At 35.9% G+C, this 18059-nt stretch overlaps 1 protein-coding gene across 1 annotated transcript; it reads right to left on the bottom strand.

Moving 5' to 3' along the window:
• Positions 1 to 10566: 10566 nt before the first annotated feature.
• LOC103324103 (serine/threonine-protein phosphatase PP1) lies at positions 10567 to 14836 on the bottom strand. The gene is made up of 5 exons (XM_008226141.3): positions 14471 to 14836; positions 13436 to 13617; positions 11988 to 12547; positions 11683 to 11901; positions 10567 to 10984 (listed from the first exon to the last, which is right to left on the bottom strand). Exons 1-5 carry the CDS (start codon positions 14500 to 14502, stop codon positions 10961 to 10963), a joined length of 1017 nt encoding a protein of 338 aa, XP_008224363.1. The 5' UTR covers positions 14503 to 14836; the 3' UTR covers positions 10567 to 10960.
• Between the last annotated feature and the right edge of the window lie 3223 nt (positions 14837 to 18059).

Genomic DNA, 18059 nt, shown 5'->3' with positions numbered 1-18059 from the left:
ATTTGTAATTTAGACTATAACTTGTGTTAAAATAAAAATAAAAAGTCTTAATTCAACCATCATTCTTGAAGAAAAAAAAATCAACTAAATCAGACACCATTTAAACATTAAATCATTATTATGAAATTTCAGTTGGTTTATCTACTTTCTTAACGATTATCGATTTGACTAATTTTTTTTTGGGAGAACGGATTTTTGAATAGAGTTTTTTTTTGTGGTTTTGGGTGACAAGAATTAACATAGATGGTTTGAAATTAATTGTTTCAACAATGCCGACGCACACTAGAGGAAGCTTAACTTAAGCTAAAATAAAGTCACAATGCCAAAGTCATAACAAAATATTTGTATCTTTGAGAGAGAGAGAGAGAGAGAGAGAGAGAGAGAGAGAGAGAGAGAGAGTTGATGACAATATGCAAATCCTTGGATGTATTGCCATTGCCAACGTAACGTACGCTTGCGGTGTTGTTATCTCCTTTCTCAAGCAATACGTTACGTTTTTATTTATTTCTTTCTTTCTTTGTATTTTTTTTCCCATGGGCTGAACCCAGCAATGGATGGAATACGGCGGAATGAAAAGATGTTGGGAAACATTTCTGAATCTTTGCTTGCCTGATGACAGAGGAATTAGAAGTCAAAAGGCAAATTTTAGTTTTATTATAAAACTAAAATTTGCCTTTTGACTTCTAAAATTTGCCTTATATGTTTGGCTGGTTCAGGAGGATACATGTTAAAATCAAAGTATATAATATTTTGTTCTTCAATCGCTGACTTAATTTAAAATTGGTGCCAACAATGTCAACCATTATTTATTCTGTGCAAAAAATAAAATGTCAACTATTTAATATAAAGGTATCTGCAAAATGTTGAAATTAAACTGCAAAATTGGGGGCATAATATGAAATTGATTATAAGGTCTTTAAGCACACCAAGTTGGTAAACTGCAAGCACTACAGATCTCTTCTTTTTTTATTTAGAAATTTTTGAATTGCATTTATAATTCAGCTAAAAAAACTACTAACCATAAGGTCATTACAAAAAAAGTCAACTAACCGCGAGCACTACATATCTGGATGCTTATCAAATGGACCACCTACTAAAAACTCCCGAAAATAAATTAATTAAAAGGGTCGACCAAACTGATGAGAGAAGAAGATTTTACTTCTCCATAAGCAAAAAAATTTACATGTAACGGGGATAACACGGTTTTGCTATCTCCAACTAATAACACAATGACATATAAAAAAATTATCTTACGTGTCATAGTATTATTGACCAAAAAAATTAAAAAAATATTATCCATGTTATATGAGAGTTTCTCTCATCTTTCAGACAACAACATCTGAATAGATTTGGGATGTTGTCCAAGGGCGGAACCACACTAAGGGCTACAGTGGGCTGTAGCCTAGTGTGGTTTTTTAAGAAAAAAATATAAAACTTATATATATATATAACTTATTTTCAGTATTAGCCCAATCAGTGGGGCTGTACAAATTACCTTATTTCCATTTTCAACATTTAAGTAAATGTCTTTGTCATTTTACTTTTATTTATTTTTATATTACTCCATTTACTTAAGTTTACAATGTAAATAAGGAAGTACCCCTATTTGGATTCAAATAAAAATACTAGAAAATCAAATTCCTACTAAATCAAAATATGAAAAATCGGTTTTAGTGCCAAATACGATTTAGGCTAAAAATAATGGCTCATTAAGTCAATATATACTTCATACTAAAATCTCATAAAATCAAGTTTTCTTATTTGATGTGTAAGGAATAAAAGCCGCCAAAAATTATCTTAAGAAAATGATTATTTCGAATACCCATTTTTCATACTTAGTCAATATTTTTACATAAAATAACTTTTCATCTATAATATGAATGCATGAAAGAACCTAAGATCAATCTAGGTAAAAAAATCTTGGATGTTCAATCCACTATGGTGTTAAACCATATTTGGTTTATGTTAAAACTTATTGAAAATTAGTCTATGGAGCTATGAACTAACTTGGTTTATATGATTTAATGTTTACTTTTATTTCTAGAAAGACTATAGAAATTGTAAGTACCAAAAAAAAAAATCACTAAATTTTAAAGCTAATAACTTTAGCCAGCTCACCCGTTGAAAAATTTCTGGTTCTGCCCTTGGTTGTCAGATGATAGATGACATGCATATTTTGTATATGCTGGGCCATGCAAATATCAAATTATAACCATCTTTTTCAAATATTGTCTCAGGTTCGATTTTCTCGTTCCTACATGAAAAAGAATTTTAAAAAAGTTGTGCCAAACATCAATTCCCCACCTCTTTGGCTGTGGATAGGCCCACCAAACATGAATATAATCAAATGAACCGAAGAGGGATTTTCCCCCAATATATTAAGAGAGAGAAATCACAACATTTAGGGTTAGGGGATAAACGCTTTTTTTTTTTCCCTTTCAAATTGTTAGGGTTTTTTTTCTTTCTTTTTTTAAAATTAAAATTTATTTTGATTTTATTTTATAAATTTGAATACAAAAATGTACTAAAAAATGTTTATTTAACAACAAAGGAAGCTAGTAAATTTTTACGTAACAATTTACTAGCTCCTTTTAAGAAAGTGAATAATGCACGTGAGTTAAGAGTGGTGAGTAAAATCGGACTCAAAATAAAATAGATTGATGAGGAGGAAACAGTTGAAATCTCATATTGGATATGTGTGAACAAAGCTAATTACTATTGAAGTGGTACGGGCAAAACGATGAGGTTATGGATGAGTCTGTTAATCTGGACTTCTTAATGAAATTATTATATAGGTTAAAATTTGGTAAGGGTTAAGAAAACTACTTGAAATGACAAAGATGGAGTCGATAGGTGTCGAGATCATACATACAACTTGAACATAGTCCAAAACATTAAAGTTCAATTATAAGAGCCTGGCATGCTTACCTATCATTTGATGTTATAAGGTTCGTAGATACCGCGTTAAATTTGCATTGTCACTGTATCATCTTTATTTTATATAAAAAAACTTTTGTTAAATGAAGATGATAATGACAATGTGGATTGAATGCAGTGTCTAAGAGCTTTACAACATCAAATAATTAAGTGGGTTAAGAGCATTTACTCATGCATATGAGTGTAAGAAGGTTTATTACATTAAACCTACTAAAGTGATCTTCTAATCAACTTAGGATTACAAAGACTTATTGTTTATTAGGAACTCAAAACCTATCTCGATTAGGCAAGCCTCAAACAGTGTTCAATAAGGATAATGAAGGCTTAAGGGTTCCTAGTTCTACAAGGATTGAAATGGATTAATCCTATAGCATGAAGGATATCTCTAAGTGTTCTTGATGGGCAAGACACTTAGAGAGATGCTTATAAATAGAAGGCTCCCTCCTAGATCCGAATAATACAACACAGCTAAACAGAAATTCACCAATCAGAGTTATAGCTATAAGGATCGATTCTCTGGAGAAGAACTTCTATATCTTGCACCGCCAATCTGTTCCAAAGATCATCCAGTTCTTGCGCCAGCACCATGTCGAATCAGGTTAGTGTTAAACATGTTATGGCTTTAAGGAATTAACATGTGGTATCAGAGCTTAAGTTATATCATGTTATACCTAACAAAACTCGTGCAGGAAAATTGAGAATAAATAACTGACAGTTTTAAGTTATAAAGTATGAACATGATAACAGTATAAAGTATGAACTTTATCATGTTCTTAAAGTTTTCTATGATCATAGCTTACAGTTCTTGTGCCGTGATTGAGTAAGCCAAAGCGACTCAACCATTGCATGATCACTATATTCAAGGTTTATGATCAGAATTTGCACCATGATGCAAAACATGTCGAAAGGCTTTCAGTCCAAAGATGTCGCAGTTTGATATGTCTTGCATCATGGTGGATCGACATGGAACATGGATAGATATGGATTAGTGAAAGATTTTCTTCTGTCTAAAGATGTAGAAGATCTTTTGCTCAGGAAATCCACATCTACTCGCTTTCCAGTGTCAATAAGCATGCTTGAATCATTGTCCAAAGATGTGATTAAGTATGTTTGATTAAAGTTCTGGGGAAATTTATATATAAAGTGCTTATCTTGTTTTAAACATGTACAGTCAATCATAACTCGATTCAACTCTCACCGCTCAAATTATAAGAAATGGAGAGAAGATGTGGAAATTGCTCTTGGACTTCGGATTATGAGATGGTTCTTCTGATGAAGCTCTATCAAGACTGCGATTGATGCATCTGCTGAGACTAAGACTAAATATACAAAGTGGATTAAAGCCAACAAAATGGCAATTCGATCATGAGGAGGTCTATTTCGAAGAGGTCGAGGCGATATTGAAACCGAGAGTGCTAAGCTATTCATGGAAGCTATTGCAGAAAACTTCCAAGGATCCAAGAAAGCTGAAATTGGTTCACTCATGAGCCATGACAGATATGAAATACAATGGAGAAGGCTGCATAAGAACTCATATTCTGAACATGGTTGAGATAGGAAACAAGCTGAAGGCTCTAAAAGTCCATGGATGAAACCATGATGGTGCACTTTGCTATTAATTCTCTACCTAGCATTTTTAGACAACTGAAAACTACTTATATTGCTCAGAAGGAGATATGGTCAGTTGCTGATTTGATAGGTATATGTGTGCAGGAAGAACAAAGTATCAGAAAGGACAAAGGAAAAGAACAAGTGTATTTGGTGCAGGATACTAAGTTTAAACCAAAGGAATGGACCAAAAACAAGAACACAGATAAGCAGCAAAGGAAAGATGAGTCTGCAAAGGGCACGGGTCCAGTAGGTTTGAAGTGTTTCTTCTGCAAGAAATTTGGACATTTAAAGAGAGATTGCAGAAGATACAAGCGCTGGTTGGACAAACAAAAGGGAAAAGGTAAGTATGAAAATGTCTCTGTGGTTTATGAATCTAATACAGTTGAAGTTTTATCTAATTCATAGTGGTTAGACAGCAACAATTCATGTGACTAACTCTTTGCAGGATTCAAAACAAAGAGGGTGCCAAACAAGGACGACTTGAAGGTGTTCGTGGGAAATGGAGAAAGAGTTAGAGTAGATTTTGTTGGTTTAGCTAGTCTTGAGTTGGATTCAGGTTTTATTTTGGAATTAGTTGATGTCGTTTATGTTCCTTCTATGACAAGGAATTTGTTATCGCTAGTAGCAAGCTTGTAAAATCAAACTTACGCTTGATTTTGATGAGTCTGGTTTCTCCATTTTCAGAAATAAAAGTTTTATTGGTAATGGTTTATTGATCGATGGAATGTTTCGTTTGAACTGCAAATTACCAAATCAAAGTACAGAGATGATAAATGTGTTAAGTTCAAAACAGCCTTGTAATGCAGAATCTTTCACACTATGGCATAAGAGACTTGGACATGTCTCGAAAGAAAGAATGAATCTTCTATGCAAAGAATCAATTCTCCCACCACTTAATCACCATGAACAAGATAAAACATGCATTGAATGTGCAAAAGGAAAGCTAACAAATCTCAGAAAGAAAGGGGCAATAAGAAGTGAGAAACTACTTGAGATAATACACACAGATATCTGCGGACCTTTTCCAGTTAATACACATGATGGTTTCAGTTATTTTATTACTTTTACAGATGATTTTTCAAGATATGGATATGTGTATCTGATAACAGAAAAATCCAAAGCATTGGAAATGTTTAAAATCTACAAGGCAGAAGTGGAAAACCAGCTGGATTCTAAGATAAAAGTTGTAAGATCAGATAGGGGTGGAGAGTTCTATGGCAAGTTCACGTAAAAGGAAGAAATCCAGGACCTTTTGCAAACTTCCTACAGCAAGAGGGCATTGTTGCACAATATACAAATCCTGGAACACCACAGCAGAATGGTGTTTCAGAAAGAAGAAATAGAACCTTAATAGAGATGGTGAGAAGCATGATGTGTTCTGCAAAGCTTCCTACTTTTCTATGGGGAGAAGCTTTAAAAACTGCAAACTACCTTGCCAACAGAATTCCCACCAAAGCTACAAACAACATACCCTACGAAATCTGGTGTAAAAGAAAGCCTAGCTTGGCTCATCTAAGGACCTGGGGATGCAAGGCGAGGCAAAGCGCAAATCCTATGCAGAAGAAACTTGATTCCAAAACAGTGAGCTGTTTCTTCATAGGATATCCAGATAAGACAAAAGGTTATAGGTTTTATTGTCCTAAAAATAACACTAGATTTGTGGAAACACAGAGAGCAATTTTTATTGAAGAAGAGGAGGAAGGATTAGATGAAATGATTTTGTTTTTGATGAAGTCTTGAAGAAAACCAGCCAGAATCGGCTCCACCAATCGGCTCAGCCAGCTCAATCGGCTCAGCGAATCGCTCCGCCAGAATCGGCACCGTATCAGCCATAATCGAAGAAATGCAGATCAGCCGAATCGGCTCTAGATCAGCCGAATCGCTCCAGCTTTACACCAGAGATCACAGAGACCTAAAAGGCCAACCTTGTCAAATGACTATTTTGTTTACCCGCAAGAATCGAGCATGACATCAATACGAGGAAGACCAAGAACTTTCAAGCAGGCCATGGAAAGTGACAAAAGTTCACAGTGGTCTGCAGCCATGGAATCTGAACTAGAATCAATGAGCAAAAATGGAGTATGGAAACTAGTTAATTTGCCATTAGGATGCAAACCTATAGGATGCAAGTGGGTTTATAAAACCAAAAGGAATGCACAAGGACAAATAGATAGGTATAAAGCCAGATTAGTGGCAAAAGGTTACACACAAGAAGAGAGAGTTGATTACAATGAAACTTTCTCCCCTGTATCAACTAAAGATTCATTTAGAGTCATAATGGCTTTGGTTGCTCATTTTGATCTGCATCTTCATCAGATGGACGTTAAGACAGCCTTCCTAAATGGAGAACTGATTGAAGAAATATATATGAAACAGCCGGATGGTTTTGGCTCAAAAGGGGAAGGGAATTTAGTGTGCAAGCTGCAGAAATCAATATATGGTCTAAAACAGGCATCAAGACAATGGTATCTCAAGTTTGATGAAGTTGTTAAGTCCCAAGGCTTCATGGATAATCCATTGGATGAATGCGTCTATATGAAATTCAATGGAAGGAATTTCATCCTCATGCTGCTATATGTGGATGACATTCTGCTAGCAAGTAGCAATCTGTCCATGTTACATGACACTAAAAGGATGCTGTCCGATCACTTTGATATGAGTGATTTAGGAGAGGCAAACTATGTTCTTGGAATAGAAATCAGCAGGGACAGAGAAAGGAAAATGATCGGCTTATGTCAGAAGGCATATATTGAGAAAGTGCTTAGAAGGTTCAACATGGGAAACTGTACAGGATGTGCTGTTCCCTTCTCAAAAGGGGATAAATTGAGCAGTGAACAATCTCCTAAAACTGAGCAAGAGAGATTGGAGATGAAGGACAAGCCCTATGCATCACTAGTAGGAAGCTTGATGTATGCACAAGTCTGCACTAGACCAGACTTGGCATTCTGCATAAGTGTTCTTGGCAGATTTCAGTCTAATCCAGGCCAAGCACATTGGATTGCAGGCAAGAAAGTATTAAGGTATTTGCAGAGAACTAAAGAGTACAAATTGGTCTATAGAAAGGTTGAAAATTTGCAGCTGGAAGGATATGCAGACGCAGACTTTGCAGGATGCCGGATACTAAGAAATGCACATCAGGAGTTGTTTTTCTATTTGCAGGTGCTGCAGTGGCATGGAAGAGCATGAAACAGCAGTATGTGTCAACCTCCACTATGCAAGCAGAATTCTTAGCAGTTTATGAAGCTACTTCAATGGCAATGTGGCTTAAAAATTTCATGTCTATGCTAAGAATTGTGGATTCAATACAGAAACCGATTCAGTTATGGAATGACAATACTGCGGCAGTATATTTTGCACAAGGAAATAAGAGATCAAATGGAATGAGGCATATGCATTTAAAGTTCTTATCTGCGAAGGAAAAGATTCGAGATGGAGAGACTGCTCTAAGTCACATTGGCACAGATTTTATGATTGCAGATCCTTTGAATAAAGGGTTGCCTAATCATGTTTTTCACAGGCATGTGGCAAGCATGGGATTGCAATTCAGTTTTGATGCCTAAAGTCAGTGGGAGTCAGTGGGAGCTAGAGTTCTTACAGTTATGTTTTAATTCTGATTTTGTTAACTAGTTTTATCTAGACAGTTTTATTTTGCAGATTTAATTGAATTACTTTTATACAATGTTCTGCATTTGCTATTTATGGATGACAATAGAACAAAGGCCAAACTGTAATCATGTCAACATTATGTTTACAGTTTGAATCTATGAATGAGTCATTAAAGATTGTTGAAACCTTGGTAGTTTTGAAGGGTGGGCAAAGAACTGTTCAGTTTTGTCACACATACAGTAAAACCAAAAACAGTTCTTGTTTTTCAATCCAGTTGGAAGCCTTATGTGTTTTGCAGATTCATGTATGTGATTATAAAAGTCTTGGATGTTATATATCCATGTACTTCGATAGTCCTTTATGAATTTTTCAAAATGACAGTGGCTTGATAAAAGGAACAAGAGAATTTTGAGTTCCACATGGCCATTAAGTAATGAACAATAAGTCTAAATTGATTATTTGATCAAGTGGGAGAATGTAAGAAGGTTTATTACATTAAACCTACTAAAGTGATCTTCTAATCAACTTAGGATTACAAAGACTTATTGTTTATTAGGAACTCAAAACCTATCTCGATTAGGCAAGCCTCAAACAGTGTTCAATAAGGATAATGAAGGCTTAAGGGTTCCTAGTTCTACAAGGATTGAAATGAATTAATCCTATAGCATGAAGGATATCTCTAAGTGTTTCTTGATGGGCAAGACACTTAGAGAGATGCTTATAAATAGAAGGCTCCCTCCTAGATCCGAATAATACAACACAGCTAAACAGAAATTCACCCATCAGAGTTATAGCTATAAGGATCGGATTCTCTGGAGAAGAACTTCTATATCTTGCACTGCCAATCTGTTCCAGCATCATCCAGTTCTTGCGCCAGCACCATGTCAGAATCAGGTTAGTGTTAAACATGTTATGGCTTTAAGGAATTAACAATGAGGTCATATGTTCGATTCCTCCCTCCTCCAACAGAAAAAAGAAATCTGTTTTGTTAACATTTTTTTTTTCTTAATTCCAACGTTTTACACCATGTCTCAGGAATAAAATATCCCCATTTCCAAATTCCTTTCGTATAATTTTATCTTACCAAAAATTAGAATAATAGGTTGCTAATCTTTTGTACAAAAAAGCATATTAATTAGTCAAGCAGTGTCACAATTCACCACAAACCAAAAGGACATACAGTATACGATAAAGCTATGGATAAGATTCGAGCACAGCACAAAAAAGTTCCCACAACAATCCCAAACCCAACAAAGAAATCTAGAGAGAGTTTGAATTGTTGACTTAAAATCCAAATCGTTTAGGTCCAATTTCAATTCCAATTCCACAATGTAGTGCTAGGTTAACGTGAGAATCGTTCACTTAATCAAATCACCTGACAATAACTTGAGTCAGTTTGATGTTGTTGATAAGGGCGGAATCATAAATTTTTATAGGGGTGAGCTATCATTTCTTATATGGATAAGATTTAAATAAAATTTCATTCATAAGAGAAAACTTGAAGCTTGAAATCTCTGAAATATATATGGCTAACCGGAGATCTGCTTGGATAAGATAGACTAATTTTTGCTTGAGCGGGCTAGGCTAATTTTTGTGATTTGAGGTGTAATGTCTTAAAGTTAGTACTAAATTTTATTTTTCCCAAACGTTGCACTACGCTATAGCCCACCTATTCATGGTGTAGTTCCACCCTTGATTGCTGAGAAGAAAGCATCTAGAGGAGCACTCGCCTAATTTGGGACAGAATATGAAAGCCAGAAGCAATGCATGAGGACGAGGGCAAAGCCAATATCGGGTTTGGCCAAGTCAACTTGATCTACTACATTAAGTCAAAAAGGCATCACATACCATTAAAGAATCCCCATCAGAACAATACAAGCTCGGAATAATTCTTTTTTTTTTTCTTGCAGAATGAAGGCCGAATACAATTTGAAATGAAAGTGGTCCATCAAGGAATCAATGGAGTCTTTATCACAAGACTTTGATCACAACTTTTTGAGGTCCGCGGTTAAAAGTATAAGTCGTGCAAGATTAGGATGGATGGATGGATGGATGGATGGATGAATTGTGATAAAATGGATGGATGGATCAAAAGGAAAATTTGGACCAAAAACCTTATGAGAAAATAGTGCTAAGCCCAAGTAGCCCCACAGCCTCTATCATGTACTGCTTATAAGGAGACAATTCAATTATCAATAAGACCTTCCTAGAACACCCATTATTTGTTAAATTTAAGATAAATGTCAGAGGGAAGGGCTACTAGCAATACCGATACTGTCCCCAACTTAACCACCTATAAAGCCCAACAGGTGTGGAGTTTTATCATAAAAGATCTCGGTATTATTAGGAGTGGAACCACTTATCAAGTTTTCAATGTGGGACTTTTATATCTACAAAATACACAACAAACAATTCAATCCCAAATTTCCTTTCAACTTTATTTTCGTTCTATGGTTGATACACAGATTGAACAAAGAGGAGAATACTGACAGTGAGTCTTACAACTGTAAACTGTTATTATTTAACATGGAAATGCAAGACCCAAATAACAAAAAAAGAAAGAAATGATTCAACCCAACTCTTTTTCCAACTTTCCCCACTCTTACATGGAAGGTTTTACAGTCTCACTTCATATGATTGCAGATTCTCCACGGAACATCTTCTGCACTCTTCCTAGCTGAAGGAATTTGCTAAATTTGTGTTTGTCCCTTGTGTTGAAAGCAATCAGGACTACTAAAATTGCAACCTTATTACCTATGTCCAACCTAAAGCAGATATTTTCTTCAGGATCTCCTATCACAATACCTTACGCCATTGCACCAAGAAACGACTGGAAGAAAAAGAAAAAAACACATTTTAACAAGGCATGCAAGTGTCAATTATGAAGTGAAGGTTCATGAAAGCATAAATATAAATTACAGTACAAAATGCAACACAATGCAGCCAAAACATGAAGAAGGAAAACAACGGACTCACTCACAATGCAGCCAAGTTTAGATACTTGCAAGAACATTGGTACCAATAAATAAGACTAGGGCCATTCTTTTAAAAATAAAAACTTAAAAAGGTTTTTACAACCAAACATCTAAACACACACTCGAACCGCTGAGAACAGCAAGATCCTATGCCTTGTAACATAGACCATAAATTGAAATGTTTCTACAACAACATGACTCAACAGAACAAACCTACAATTGCAATTCAAGATGTGATATCACATCGGTACCCATGCCTTAGAAACCATTTTTCTTTAGAACCCGTTAAAATTATTTTGCTTAATTGCCCCGGGGTCTTTTCGGCAAGCGGAAGCAACAGGTCCAAGGTACCATAACACAGTTTACTGAATGATGCATTCATCTATGGATGTACAGTGCTTTTCAGTGCTCAAATCAGCATGGACGATAGTTGGAAAATGTTTCTATATAATTTGCTATTCCTCTTGTATCAGTTGCAAACAAGTAAACATATGTTGCCTTCATTATACACTCAACAAAAGATTCATAAATTGGGTGAGACAGATGAACATACCTTGGCTTTCATTGTAGTACCCGGCTTAGCTGAAGCTCTACTCCCAAAGCCAAACTTTGGCTTCTTTTCAGCAGGTTTCAATATCTGGAAAGAGCACATAAGAGACTCATCCACGCTCATCATTGCCCCAGCATTGTCAAACTCACCACAGTAATTAGGTGCTGAAAATATTGTCACAAGTTGTCTGTTGGCAAAGAACTCATATCCATCTTCGACAACCTGGAAATTAAATGATATCCAGTCAATGGAAGACACTCTAGGTTGTGTGATTTTGGCAAATTCTCAAATTAAAAGATATACAAGACCTGGTGAGCTCGGCAAATTAAATCTAGATCATGCTTCCGAAGAAACTCCGTCACCCTATCAGCACCAAAGGTAAAGGAAACTCCCCTCTCATTTGGTCCCCAACCTTGAATGTCTTTGCTAGGATCAGACCACAGGAGATCACATAGCAAACCACTGTCTGGGACATCAGTAGGTCGCTGTAAACTCTTAATCTGATTTAAATTGTTTAACTCAGGAGATAGTCCGCCATGCATGCAGAGAATTTTCTCATCAATGAGAGCTGCCACAGGAAGGCAGTTGAAACATTCTGTAAATACTTTCCAGAGTCTGACATTAAATCTTCGTTTACACTCATCAAAAAACCCATATATTCGGTTTATTGAAGCACATTCATGGTTGCCCCTCAGAAGGAAAAAATTCTCTGGATACTTTATTTTATATGCAAGGAGAAGGCATATGGTTTCAAGGCTTTGCTTCCCACGATCGACATAATCCCCCAAGAACAAGTAGTTGGAGTGAGAAGGTAATCCGCCAAACTCAAAAAGCCTCAGAAGATCTGAATACTGACCATGGACATCACCTGGGTGACATTAAGAAACTCACGTGAAGACAGATAATCAGAATTGTTGTTTTAATAATATAGAAAGATGTAATTACAGATAGATAAACAGATTACGAATGAAATTATCAAGAACTCATCCCATGCACGATTGTAGCTGCACAAGATATAGCAATCCTACACTGGAGGATTTCAAAAAATTACACAACAGTTTTTTTTTTTTGAAGTGTTGGGAGAACACAAAAAGAATTGAAGTTATAGGGTTGTGGTTAGTAGTGATAATTGGCCAGCAAATATTCCCAAGCCCTCAAGGCCTCAAGTACACCTTTCCATAGCTCAATGTTGTATAATGCTTAAACAAATTGAAAGTCAAATGGTAATAAAGTAGACAGAAGAGCAGGTTTTACAGGAAAGAAAAATACACAGAAGACGAACAATAGAGCAATATCAAAAGATACCACTAGGCATTTACTTGTGTCCATACATCTCGAATCCAATATGAATACCAAGTTTTCAGAGTTTCCAAAGATCTTCGCAGCCATGTGATTCTTCCCTTTAGTCAAGTGAAGATTAGGGACTCAGCTTGTTGTGAATTGGGAATAAAAATTGTGGTGGAAAAGGGCCAGTTATCAAGTTTAACTCGAGGATTGAGTATAAAGATGACATATTTTAGCACGATTGTTAATCACTTTATGATGGAATGGAACACAACTTATTAATCTTCAGATTTGATCATAACCCAGTTCAAGCCAATAAAAATTATCCATACCCAGAACAAGCAGACTACTATTTATTTATACCCAGAACAGAGTTTTCATATTCAAACTCAAAATTTATCAACCCACCAAACAAAAAGCAAATTAGAAATAATATAAGACAAAGGAGAATATAGGGTTCATGTAAAAATACCACAAATCTTGATAGGAGCATCAAGCTCCAAAAGATTAGGCTGCCTCAAGAAAATATCCTTGGATACAAAACAAAGTTGCCTTATCTCAGCCTCCTGGAGCTGCACTTGTTTGCCTGGTCTCCCTCTAACTTCAAGAAGCCTATTAATTATACTATCAAGAACACCAGGTTCCATCTCGCCCCTAACAAAAATGAAATCTTTCAACAAGCAGAGAACAAAGCAAACCCGAAAAGCAAAGCCCAAGTATAAGAATAAAGAGCAGTGCTCTGGCCTTCTAGAGCCCCAAAGACTTTCATTCCTTAGAGGAAAAAACAGAAAAGTTAGAGGGACTGTGAGCTTTAAATCAAAATGGATAGGGAGGGGATTTGGGTTCCTTCTTGAGCTTTAGAAAAACGAATGGTGCACACTGAAATAAAAAGCAAAGAATATATTCCTTGAAATCTTTGTTTCTTTGGAGAAGAAAGTGGAGAGCAGGGAATGAATGAGAGGGGAAAAGTGGGTTTGTGAGTGCGGAATATGGACCCCTAACAAACCAGAAAGATGATGCAGAAGGCCACCAATTTCGAGAAAAACAACTATGAAACTGGGTCAGTGAGCACTTATGCGGCAGCACGCCAATTTCACACGCACACACACGGCGGTAAGTTCATCACACCTCTTTTCTCTCTCCCACTTATTTTTTAAAGGTTTAATTGCTACGGTATGTCTTGGAAAATTATGAGCATTTTTGTTCACTATTTTAACTTAAAGTGTATTTTTATTATTATTTTAAAAACTTCACACATATACATGTGTAAATCACAGTTAATAATATACTTATAAGTTTTTAAAAAATTATTTAAAACCATAAAATAAAATAAAATAACATTAAAAAACTCTCTCATTCTCTCTCCCCCTTCCCGACCCAAGCCAACCCAACCCAGATGCCCTATAACCCCTCATCAAGCCAGCCACCATTTCTCGGTGTTTTCGCCGTCGTTGTGGCTGTTATGCAACAAGTAATCTGTGATCTCTTTGTGCCCAGATTTCCTAACCTTAGCACCGCAGTCAAACGTGGTGACTTCATGTTTGTCTCCGTTCGTTGCTTTTCCGGCTTCGGATATGGAATCTCATTTAGATTTGAGCCGGGCTTGGAATTTGTAAGCTCTCCTCTTACCACTGCAAGGCATCTTGAAACATACCTCCCTTTCTCAATTCTCACAAGAAGTTAGGATTTTCCCAAAACTAACTTTCATTGAAATCTTTTTTTTAAGGTTTGGGTGCTTTCATTGGAATCTCATTTTCAAGAGTCTCAAATGTAACTAATTAATTTCAATTCAAGGATGCTATTATGTAGATGTGTGTTGGGTGGGTGGTGGTTGTAGAGATTGGGCGTTTGGGGTTGTGTGTGGGTTGGGAACGGGAAGGGGAGAGGGGGATGGGGAGAGAGGAGAAAGTGTTTTTTTAATAATAAATATTATTTTATTATTATTTTACTTTATTTTATTTTATGATTTTAAATACTTAAAAGATTTAAAAATAATTTATTAAGTATGGTTTACACATGGGCAGGTGTCAAGATTTTAAAATAGTAGTGAGGGTATACCTTGAGTTAAAGTGGTAAGCAAAATGTTCTCAAACACTAGTCAATCCCACTTTACCCTTTAAAGTTAAAGTGACCCACTTTACTCCCTTGACTAGGGTTTCATGTGTCACTTAACCACTTTCCGTCAACTTCATCCCAAGCTCCATTAAAATGATGACGTGGCATGGGTATATTGGTCAATTCATTTCAGCTTGCATATTTCTCACCAATTTGAGTTGGTGATGTGGATTTGTGGACCCCACCTCGAACAAAAGTCGTTTTGACTGCTAATGTGGGTTTAAGATTTGCAACCACTGGCCTATTTAGGATTAGAAACTATTCAATTATGAACATGAGGTTAATTAAAATCAAATGAAATTATCGTAATAGGGTGAGGACAGTGTGTAAAGGGAATTCTTGATGGGTTTGTTTTGCTTCAGCAGTGAATGAGTTCAAGTGAATGTTGATGAGCATGATTGTGGGATAGTTGAGCAAAACTTTCATGCTAACTCAACATGGTTAGCTCAGAGATATGCTACTCAACTATCTAGAATTCATAATTGGGATATGAGATCTTTTAAACAGTAGGTACAAGAAGATCTCAGTGTGATAGCTTCCAAATCCCATATTTATAGGGCAAGACACAAGGCAACAGCCATAAGTGAGGGGACTTATAAAAAAATAGTATGAGTTACTGTGGGATTATGCTGTTGAACTAAAAAGGACAAATGTGGGGAGCACAGTAATTATCAAATGTGAGTTGGAAGGTGAAAGGCCAAGGTTTCAGAGGATTTACATTTTCTTGGTTGTAGTTAAACACAGTTTTTCTTGCAGGGATGTAGGCTAGTGATAGGATTTGATGTTTGTCACATCAAAGGTCATCAACATGGACAATTACTATTTGCTGTTGCTGTGAATCCCAACGACGACATGTATCATATTGCATATTCAATGGCTGATGTGGAGAATTATGAAACATAGTCTTGGTTTTGTCAATTGTTGGCAGAAGACCTTAGAATAAAAAACAACTCCTTTGTCTTTATTACAGACAAGCAAAAAGGTTTGATTGATGCAATAGATGATCATTTTCCAAATGTTGAGCATATACACAGCCTAAACACTTAGAAGAAAATTTTATGCTTGCTGGTCACAGAGGATTGGTGTTGAAATTGCAAATGGAGAAAATTGCAAAGAGCACAATCATTCCATGGTGGGATGCTGAGATTAAAAAAAATGAGAAAGTTGAGCCAAGCTGCATTTGATTGGGTGATGGCCTTAGATCCATCACAATGGTGTAGAGCTCACTTTAAAACTCATTCCAAGTGTGACATCCTTTTGGATAATACGTGTGAGACTTTTAATGGTGCCCTTCTAGAAACCAAAGACAAACCCATTTTAACCATGCTTGAGAGGATTAGATACTATATTATGTTGTTGATGGAAACTAGAAGAGCATCTTCAGAGAGATGGAAACATGACATAGGTCCAAGGATTTTTAGCATTTTGGAGAAGACGAAGAGAGAAGCAGCTTGGTGCATTCCATAGCTTGCTGGGCAGAATTTATGAAGTGAAAAACCATGATGGAAGTTAGGATGAAGTTGATTTGGCAAGGAAAATTTGTTCATGTAGGATATGGGATATCACAAGGATCTCATGCAAGCATGCTTATGCTGCCATTTGACAATTAAGTAGGGATCATATTGCTTATGTTGATGATTGTTACAAGAATTAAGCCTTTATGAGAGCTTATAGTCCAATGGTACACTCAATGACAAGTGAAGACTTGTGGCCTAAGTGTCATAGGCCTCTTTCACTGCCACCACTATATCACAAGCAACCTAGGAGACCAAGGAAGAAGCGGATGAGATTAGTAGGTGAACCACCACAAACCTTTAATCCTAAAGCCACCAAGACGCAGAGGTATAACTTGGAAACCTCCAAGTGTTCAGTTTATAGATATGGAGACCATAATAGGAGGAGATACCCTAAGGCTAGAAGGTAGTAGTAGTTAGGTTTGGCTATTATCTTACATTGTAATTATAATTGTTTTAGAGATCTTTAATATTCATTTTTATGTTATTCTCTTCTTATGTCAGGTCCCATCTAAACCAAGGGTGAAGAAAAATAATTGTTACCACATCAACCAAGAGGGTTACAAGACAATCAAGAGACAAGTAACCTGTAAGTGATTTTCCTTTGATAAATGTTTAGAGAAATAAGTATTTTATGTAGTTGATATAAATTGCCTTGTGCTTCAATTTTTAGGTCAAAAGAAGGTTGGAAACTGGCCAATGTTCTCAAGCTGCCCAAGCTTCTCGAACTGCACATGCTTCTCAAACTGTCTAACATTCTCAAACTGTGCATGAATCTCAATCAATTGCAAGCTTATCACAGCCTATTGGCACTGGTACAAACCAAAAAAAAGGTTCAAGTCTCCTGCAAAGAGGAATAAATTTACCAATAAGAAGGATGCTTCTCAAACTGTGCAAGGATCTCAAACTTCCATTAGAAGTTAATATGTGCAAGGAAGTCAATCTGTGCAATCTGTGCAAGCTTGTTCAAGTTCTCAAACTATGCATAGATCTCAACCAACTACAAGCTCATCATAGCCTTTTGGCACTAGTACCAAAAAAAAAAAAATGTTCAAATCTCCTACCAAAAGGAATAAATTTACCAATAGGAAGGAGTTGTTGAACAGTTATCAGTCTTGGAGATTCTGATGATATGTGCAAGTGTTGTGTGTTTTGTTAAAATGCCTCTTATTAAACTGTTAATTTGATGATGTGCACGTCTTGTGATTTGGCTAAATTGACTCTTTAGAAGAGCTTTTCATGTATTATGTTTTGATGATGTGCAAGTGTTGGATGATGCTTAAATTGATATATTGCAAGTCCAACTATTTAGGACAAACCTTGTTAGATATCTCATAAAATATATCAAGTACTAATATTGATTTTCATCAATGTTTCCAGATTGAAAGTAATGTTATAAATTGTTGTTTTGGTATTTGTGAGGAATTGTTATGTTCAAAACTATTGTTTTGGTAATTGTTAAGAAGT

The sequence above is a fragment of the Prunus mume genome, linkage group LG2 (assembly GCF_029339155.1).
Source record: "Prunus mume cultivar Tortuosa linkage group LG2, ASM2933915v1, whole genome shotgun sequence".
Classification (NCBI taxonomy): domain Eukaryota; kingdom Viridiplantae; phylum Streptophyta; class Magnoliopsida; order Rosales; family Rosaceae; genus Prunus; species Prunus mume.
This window is presented reverse-complemented; position numbering and strand designations above follow the sequence as displayed.